We start from the raw sequence: 9094 nt of genomic DNA on the forward strand, positions 1-9094 counted from the left end.
CTCTGAAAACTCTCAGGACTGTGCAGTCAGCCCTCCAGATCCCTGGGTTCTGTTCTAGGGTGGGGGTGGGGCAGCAGGAGGGACAGTGAGGTCAGTATGCTGGCCACAGGGGAATGTTAGGAGAGCTACCACAGGGCAGGACACCTTGAAGGTCATTGAAAGGACGCATCTGGTTCTCTGCTGATGGCTTCGGGCAGAGTCTGGAGTCATATACTCCATGTTAACGTGGTTCTAGCTGCTTCAGAAGAGTGAGGTCGGGCAGCCAGTGAGACCGCACCACACACAAGATGATTCTGTGGCTCAGCCTTCAGCATCTAAGAGGACTGAGCTTTGAGACAGAGAAGTCAAGTATGGTACCAAGATGGTAATGAAACTACGAGAACAGGTCATGGTCACCTGGGATACAGAAAGCTACAGGAACCCAGGCTGTGGGGCAGAGCACTGGAGATATGTTAGCTATGGACGCCACACTGGGGAGCTCAGTGGGACCCATCTTGTAGATTTGAACTTAAGTGTGGTAGAACTGGAGACAGAGATTTGGGGATTATCATCACCAGGTGGTATTTAAATTTAGCATGAGGCTTTATAGTTGTAAAAGATAGGAACTCAGGCCAGGCGGTGGTGGCGCACACCTTTAATCCCAGCACTTGGGAGGCAGAGGTAGGTGAATCTCTGTGAGTTCGAGGCCAGCCTGGTCTACAAGAGCTAGTTCCAAGACAACCTTTAAAGCTACAGAGAAACCCTGTCTCGAAAAAAAAAAAAAAAAAAAAAAAAAAAAAGATAGAAACTCAGGAGCTGATCCTGTCTTGCTGCACAGGAGTCTGGGAAAGAGGCCGGGTGGTGGTGGTGCATGCCTTTAATCCCAGCACTCCAGAGACAGAGGCAGGTGAATCTCTGTGAATTCAAGGCCAGCCTGGTCTACAAGACCAAGTTCCAGAACATGCTCCAAAGCTACAGAGAAACCCTGTCTTGAAAAAAAAAGTGTCTGGGAAAGAGGAAGGCATGGTCAGAAAGGTGAAAGTGTAGAAACTGGAACTGGGCCTACCGGCACTAGCCACTGTTGGGGGGCTGAGGAAGGACCGACCACAGACAGCCTGTGCAGTTTAGGAAGACCCTGCCTATTCTGGTCTATTGAAGTTTTTAAAAGGAGTGCCTGGGGACACGTACTCACCAGGAGGCTCTGGGTTCCGTCCCAGTCCACAAAAGAATAAAGAGTGGTTTGGGGAGGCAGGGATCACAGGAGTCAGACGAGGACTAGGGACTCGAATCCTCCAGCCCAACATGAAGGTGCACACTGAAATCCCAGCCCTGGGGAGTTGCAGCAGGAAGGCTGAGAATTCACCTCTCTGTTGGGACATGGAGGAGAAGAAAGGGAGAACCATGGGGAAAGAGGAGGAGAAAGGGGAGAGAGGGAAAGAGAAAATGAACGGTCTCTTCAGTCCAGCACCGTATCTAAGTCGAATGAGGATTGGAATGCAACCATAGTTTCTCCAACATTCTTGTCATTTACAGTAAAATTCCTTGTCATTCCTTTCCCCCAGGTTGTGGCAGATACCAATATAAGTGCCATAGCGACTCAACTTGAAATCATGTCTGCAGGCTCTCCGACTGCTGACCGCCATCCAGAAGACACGGAGTAAGTATTCCAGTGCAGAGTGGGCCAAGCTCTGAGCATCAGGTTCTAACGTGCATGTGATCTCAAGACAGAGGAACATGCATGCTGTGTTCTCTTGACCTAGATGAGGTCCTACAAGGTGCAGGGCTCTCCCCGTTTCACGCAAGCATCCTTCAGAGACCATGGTAGGGCCTGCGCTCAAACTGCTTCTCTTTGCTTTGACAGAAGCCTGTGCTCTCTGTCCTAAGAAACTACATGCTTATATCCTAGGTCTGTTCTGCTCTAAGATGCAAGGAGCCACATTTCCTTAACTCGCTAAGCTAAAACCTTGTTCTGAGGTGAAATATTGTTGTCCCCTTGGCTGGCATGTGTCGTGACAGCTGGTCATTGCAAGGTTATTCATTAAAGCAGTGTTTCTATAGCTGAAATGCTCTAAGAATAAGAACAGAAGGCCAGTGAGATGGCTCTTCAGAAAAAGGCACTTGCCACCAAGTCTGATGATGGAGTTCAGTCCCCGGGTCCAAAGCTTGTGAGAACCAAATCTCACAAGCTATCCTCCCCTGAACTCCACCTGCCTTTGTAGGCGCCTGCACACACACTCCAAGACACGATTTGTGGAGACTCTGAGGACATGGTTCCCAGCAGATCTGGGCGTCTGGTCTTAGCAGGCTCCCTAGGGTTATCCGACCAGACCGGCGGAGAGCAGCTGCACTTTGAGCCTGAAGCTGTTCCTCGGCACCATCAGCACCTGGTCAAGTGTGTGCTCCGTGAATGCTATTAGTTGATAATTCCTTTAAGGATCTCATGATCACAGCCAAATACAAGGAGCTTTATTCAGGGGGTCATAGTTTATCAACCTAGTTGGCACTTTGGGGTGTGTCTCTTAAAGAAAGAGTATTAAGTTGGTTATACTTTTTCCTCATTATACATGCCATCAAATCTGACAAAATATGAAAATAGCATTTCAAGCTACGACAGCTCTTTAAAACAAAGTCAGGGTGGAGAAATGAGGGCTGTAGCTCTCAGTATGTAGGGTGCCTAGCTAGCATTTACAATGCCATGGGTTAAGTTCTCAGTACCACACAAAACTGAATGTGGTAACCCACACTTATAATCACTCTGTGAGTTCAAGGCCAGGCTGGTCTACATATGAGTACCAGGACAGCCAGAGCCACAGAAGAGAGAGAGGGAGAGAAAGAGAGAGAGCATAGCTTTAAGAAAGAAAGGCATGCCAGGTGGTGGCAGCACACACCTTTAATCTCAGCACTTGGGAGGCAGAGGCAGTCAGGTCTCTGTGAGTTCAAGGACAGCCTGGTCTACAAAAGCTAGTTCCAGGACAGGCTTCAAAGCTACAGAGAAACCCTCTTGACAAACCAAAAATAAAATTTAAAAAAAATCGAGAGAAGGGGGGAGGGAAGAAATGTTAAGACAGTTAAGAATGTAGCTCAGAGGTTAAAAGCACATAGTATTTTTCAAGAGGACCTGAGTTCAGTTCCCAAGAGCCATGTCAGGCAGTTTGCAGCCACCTGTAACTCCAACTCCAGAGAATCCAACACCCTCTTCTGGACTCCACAGGTATCTGCATTCACATGGACACACACACACACCACATTACATAATTATAAACAATACAAATAATTTTCAAAGAAGAAATATTAAGGTGTTATGAGATAAATTGACGTGATCCATGACACATGCTCCAGATTGCAAATGGGCCCACGTATGCAGGTCCCTGACTAGCTCTGACACAATAACCTGAGCACCTCAATTTGTTAGGCAAAGTTTCAGGGAAGGTTTAATCAGAAGAACATAATCAAAGGTCACATGCCTCCTCACGGTTTTCTGATCTGTGAGTGGCTAAGTTTGGAACAGGTGACTGCCTCTCAGCTATGCATGCTGCCACGAAGCAAGGCATGCTGCTAGCACTCAGTGTGTACCTCTTTGAGCCAGGTAGGAATGGTGGTATACATCCCAGCACCTGAGAAGCAGAAGCAGCAGGATAACTGTGAGTTCAAGGCCAGCCAGGGCTGTGTGGCACAGCTCTGTCTCAAACGGAAAAGAAAAAGACCCTGTCACCACAAATCAGATGATAGAGATGGGGACCCCAGAATTTTGGGGGGTTTTTACCCTTTAAATAACATAGTGTGGGAAGAAGGGCCAAGATGTAGCTCAGTTGGTATGGCACTTGCCTAGCATGCATAAAGCTTTTGGTTTGATCCCCAGCACCACGTAAAACCAAGCCTAGTGTTCCAAGCCTCTAATCCCAGCTGTTAGGAGGTGGAAACAAAAGAGTCACCCTTGGCTACATAGCCAGCTCAAGGCCAGCACTGGCTACACGAGACCTTCTATCAAAAGAAAACTAGTTTTAGGGAGAAGAAGCTGGCCTCCTTGGGTAAGTGGAGATTAGAGAGCTTGAGCACACTTAGGTGATCTAAACTTTGTAGTGCTGCCTCAGAGAGAGACTTCCACACTGACGGCAGCCTCTGTCACGCATTTGAAACAGAGTGTCAAACCCATCTTGCTCCACACGGGTGATCCTGTTTATAGAGCCATGAGCGTGAGTTTGTAGAGAACATATGGATAGCTAAGATAGAAGGGACAGGTAGCCGGGGAGAGGAAAAGATGTGCTAATTACAATACTGTGGAATAGGGACCAAGGACAGAAAGACTGGGCCAGTTCTCCTGAAGGGCGCAGGAGAACACCCTACTCGAGATGGGCTTGGAGAAGGGTCTTCCCATGCTAGGAGGAGTGCTAGGGGCATTTGGACAGGAAAGGAGCATCGGTTCCCAAGAGTTGTTAGCCTGCCACTGCTGGTTAGGGGCTCACCTGGGGACTGCAGGCTTCCAACACGCTGGCATGATCTGTGTATTGCTGACTGTGCGGTTGGTCCACACAACACCTTCTTTAAACAGAATAGGTCAGATTTTAAATCAGGGTAGTTCTCAGTTTTTGACTAAGATAAGGTTAAAAGCTTATCTGGGTATGACAGTGGCTCACTCCTGTGATCCCAGCACTCAGGAGGCTGAGGAGGGAATATTGATTACTGTTGAGTGCAGGGCTAGTCTGGGCTACAGAGTGAGTTCCAGATTAACCTGAACTATAGTTCAAAGCACACTAAAAAAAACAGGGGGAGGGCATTTGGTGAGATGATTCAATGGGTAAAGGCACTGGCTGTCAATACTAGCATCCTGAGTTCAATCCCCAGAACCCACCTGGTAGAATACAGAAGTGAGCCCTAAAAGTTGTCCTCTGACTTTGGCATGCACATGTACACAAGCACATTAAAGTCTATATATTATATATAACACATTAAAAATTAGGCCAAACAGCCGGGTGGTGGTAGCACACGGCTTTAATACCAGCACTTGGGAGGCAGAGGCAGATGGATCTCTGTGAGTTCAAGGACAGCCTGGCCTACAGAACGAGTTCCAGGACAGTTAGAATGGTTACACAGAGAAACCCTGTCTTGAACCACCCCCCCTCCAAAAAAAGAATTGAGCCAAGCCTTGTTGTATATGTCTAGAATTTGAGCTGCTCAAGAGGCTGAGGCAGGAGCATCGTGATCTCAAGGCCAGTCTGAGCTGCATGTTGACCTTTCTTAACTTAGCATAACCCTGTCTCAAAAATAAAATAAAAATGGGTTAGGAATGTAGCCCAGTGGTACATACAGCTCCTAGGACCAGCAGGCATAAGGCCATTGTATTATCCCCAGTACCACACACACACCCCATATAGAAAAGCCTAGGCTATGCAACAAGATCCCATCTGAATAAAACAAAGCAAGTGACTTAACAATAACTAAGCACAGAGATGGATATAATAGCTGATGCCCAGAATCTCAGAACTTAGAGGGCAAAGGCAAGAGGCTGAGATGTTCAAGGCCAACTCAGCCCACATAAAAAAGGAGGAGAAAGGAACCAAGCATAGGGAAAGGTGTGTCACCGCTGTAGTGACTGTTTTAATTAGAAAGCCCTAAACCACAAGCATATTGGTGATGAGCTGATGTAGCATGAAAAATGTACAATGTTTCCAGATTGCTTCCTGAGAGTCTGATTTGATAAAATGGCATTCGTAGCTTCGCAGTGTGGAAGTCCCTCTCCAATCTGTGCGCTTCCATTAAAATGAACTCCCTCTCAGTGTCTGCTCTTGAATTAAACAGCATGTGTTGTGCTTTCAGAACACCTGCACCTAAGATTATTACTTTGGAGAAAGGCTCTGCAGGATTGGGGCTTAGTATTGTAGGGGGTTATGGAAGTCCACACGGAGACCTGCCAATTTATGTCAAGACTATATTTCCAAAGGTATTTTTCTCCTTTTACTGTTCTCTTAAAATCAAAGCTAGTGAGACTTTTAAGTGCTTTGTACTGGTTTGCTGTGGGTTGTGCTTGTGTGGGGGACGGTGGTATTTCATTTAGGTCTCATAGGAAAGCCCTGCCAGGGGAAGAAGTGTCACAACAATGAGATCTCAAGAAGCAATCCTCTCTCTCTGTACTTCAGTGAGGAAGCTGGCACTCACAGATTGTAGGAGCGTTTTCAGCAGCACCCGCACTGGAGGGTGACTTTGAATGTGTTATTCTAGGCTGAAAGGGATTCAAAATCAGGGTCTTGGTGTTGGTGGTGCACACCTTTGATCACAACACTCACATTCAGGAGGCAGAGACAAGTGGATCTCTGTGAGTTCAATGTTAACCTGGTCTACAGATCAAGTTCTAGGACAGCCAGGGACGGAGTAGGGAAAGAACATCATGGGCCATGGAGCTGAATTAGTGGGTAAAGGACCTGCTTTGTAAGCAGGAAGACCTGAGGAACACCCACAGAAGGTAGCACTGCAGGCCAGAGACGGGGTAGCTGAATTGGTGAGCTCCAGGTGTGAGAGACGCCATCTCCAAAAATAAAAGTGGAAATAATTAAAGATAATGATAGAGGAAGATGCCAAACACTAGCCTCTAGCATCCACAAAAGACATGCAAAGGCAAGCCCACACAACTACATGCACACGCGCACACGCGCACACACACACGCACACACACACACACACACACACACACACACACACGGTAGAAGCTCTCAGGTCACTAGGAGATTGTGAGCTTACGTTTCTCTGCCAGGTGTTTGATAAATCGGTCTAATACTGACTCATAGTGATTCGGGAATTAACTATTTCCAAAAGAGGTATAGGCACAGGCCTGTCATCCCAGCTCTCTGGAGGCTGGTACAGGAGCGTCACTGTACACTCAAGGTAGCCTGGGCTATGCTTTAGAACCTGTCTTAAATAAAGAAAACAAAACAACAAACGACAACAGCCCCACGCTACTGCCAGCATGCCCTAGGTGATCAGTGTCCACCACTCCTGTGGCTTCTATGTGGCTTCTAGAATAGTCGTTTTTAATTTCACTGTGAGTTGTAGATTGGCATTTAACTTTATTGTAAATTCTGAAGACCCGTGAAAAGTACTTAGGATAAACATCCCAAGTGTTTCTTCCACCTGCTATTTATGAATTTAGCTTTTGTTCACTCATGCTGTAATGTAACCCAGACTGGCCTTGAGCTGTGTGGCCGAGCTCTTGATCCTCCTGGTCCTACCTGTGGAGTGGGGGCCTTCAGGAACATGCCACCACACCTGGCTTCTTACCAGTTTTTCATTCATTTTTAAAACTACAATCATTATTCATTAGTTGATCCTGTGACTTTCTGTTGAGTTATAGTCCTAAAAAATATAGGTTCTTGATGAAAATATATTGTATGAAATTCTCATAGAATTAAAAAATATTTTTAGTATTTATCTATTTATTTATTTGGGTTTTTGTTTTGTTTTTCAAGACAGTGTTTCTCTTTGTAACAGCCCTGGCTGTCCTGGAACTTACTCTGCAGACCAGACTGGCCTCAACTCACAGAGATCAGGTCCACCTCTGCCTTCTAAATGCTGGAATTAAAGGTGTGTGCCACCACCGCCCAGCAGAAGAGGTTTTTTTAGAAGTAAAAGTAGACCCTGTAACTTCCTAGAAAATTTTGCTAATTAACACAAGCTTGCTGTTACTTGCCCAGCTCTTGACTACTAACTGGGCTCTTGAATCAATGGGTATTTGCTTTTGGATGACTCTAGACAGCCACAGATTTACCCACCTGTCCCTCCTGGTGGAGTGTGCTGAGACACACTAGGCAGAAATGGGACTCACTTATCTAATGAACTGCAGCTAATCAGAGGAGGCAGCTTCCCAGTGTAACAGTGGTACCCAGCCTGAGAGTCTGTTGTGGCAGGTGCTGTGATTTCAGCATTTGGAAGACTGAGGAGGGAGGCTTCAAGTTTGAAGCTAGCTAGTTTTGCCTGCAGAGTAAGACACTGTCTAAAATTAAATAAATCCAAAAAATAAAAATAAGGAAATAAAATAATGAAAGAAACAATCATGGAATCGGAGTGGGATGTCACCAATGGGAGCGGTGAGTGGGCTGAGGTGCTGTGGGAAGCCCTCACGAATGGCCCTTGGAAAGGCATCCTGCACCCAAGTGAGAGGAACAGCATGCGCATCGTGACTGTTGACTATCCTCCTCTGTTATTTTCTTTCATTTTGGTTGGGGGAGTTGTTTCCCTTTGAGATAGAAGGTCTTGTAGCTCAGGCTGGCCTTGAACTCACTACGTAGCCAAGGATGACCTTGAGACCTTCTTCCTCTCTCCACTCCCCCACCCCACTCCAACCTGGATTGCAGGCGTGAGTCACCATACCTAGCTTGGTTTTTGGTTTTGTTTGTTTGTGGTATATTTTTAAAGAAATGTGTTTTGTTTTGTTTTGCTTTGCTTTTTGAGACAGAGTTGCTGTGTGGCCCTGACTGTCCAGGAATTAGCTCTGTAGATCCCCCTGTGAGATTTTTTTTTAAAGTGAAACCTACCTAAAAATTAAAGTTTCTGAATCTAAAAGAAGAAAGAAAAGCATTTTCTAAGGCTTGGCTCATAGCTCACTTAGTGTAGTCAGTCTTGGTAGAATATTCCTGGGGCTGTCGAAATGGCTCAGTTGCTAAAGGCGCCTGCCTGCAAGCTTGTTTGATCCTAGAACTCACATGGTGTAAAAACGGGCTGACTCCCAAAAGTTGTCCTCTGGCCTCCACACATGCACTGTGACAGATGTGCACACACACTAAATGTGCAGATATTCTGAGGGCATGTTCCATTGCAAATAATAACACCAACCATTATTTCTGGTCCTGTAGCACTGGAGATCATTAACCTTTTTCTCTTTCTCACTTTGCTCATTAAATTTGGCCAGAATATCCAAATTATAAAATAAATTAAAAATCAGTAAGCCTAAAGCTAACAGAGATCCCCCCCCCAAAAAAAAAGCTTTTCTCAGATTACCCTGACATTGTTCCTCACACACGGAGAGCACGGAACTCTAATGTGCCCCGTGCTGCCTTCTCATAGGACACTCCCCTCTAATGTGCCCCGTGCTGCCTTCTCATAGGACACTCCCCTCTAATGTGCCCCG

The 9094-nt window shown here is 46.2% G+C and overlaps 1 protein-coding gene across 3 annotated transcripts in view; it reads left to right on the top strand.

The window, feature by feature from the left end:
- Patj (PATJ, crumbs cell polarity complex component) overlaps positions 1-9094 on the top strand; it is a 317960-nt gene that overhangs the window by 305869 nt on the left and 2997 nt on the right. For 2 of the 3 annotated variants that reach the window (XM_026782090.1, XM_026782089.1), the window contains exon 17: positions 1542-1636. In XM_026782090.1, coding sequence (XP_026637891.1) covers positions 1542-1636 — 95 coding nt within the window. Of the gene's footprint in view, positions 1-1541; positions 1637-5793; positions 5918-9094 lie in introns of all 3 variants that reach the window. The other variant, XM_013348556.2, reaches the window with a different exon arrangement.

This window comes from Microtus ochrogaster, chromosome 10, assembly GCF_000317375.1.
Source record: "Microtus ochrogaster isolate Prairie Vole_2 chromosome 10, MicOch1.0, whole genome shotgun sequence".
Taxonomy (NCBI): domain Eukaryota; kingdom Metazoa; phylum Chordata; class Mammalia; order Rodentia; family Cricetidae; genus Microtus; species Microtus ochrogaster.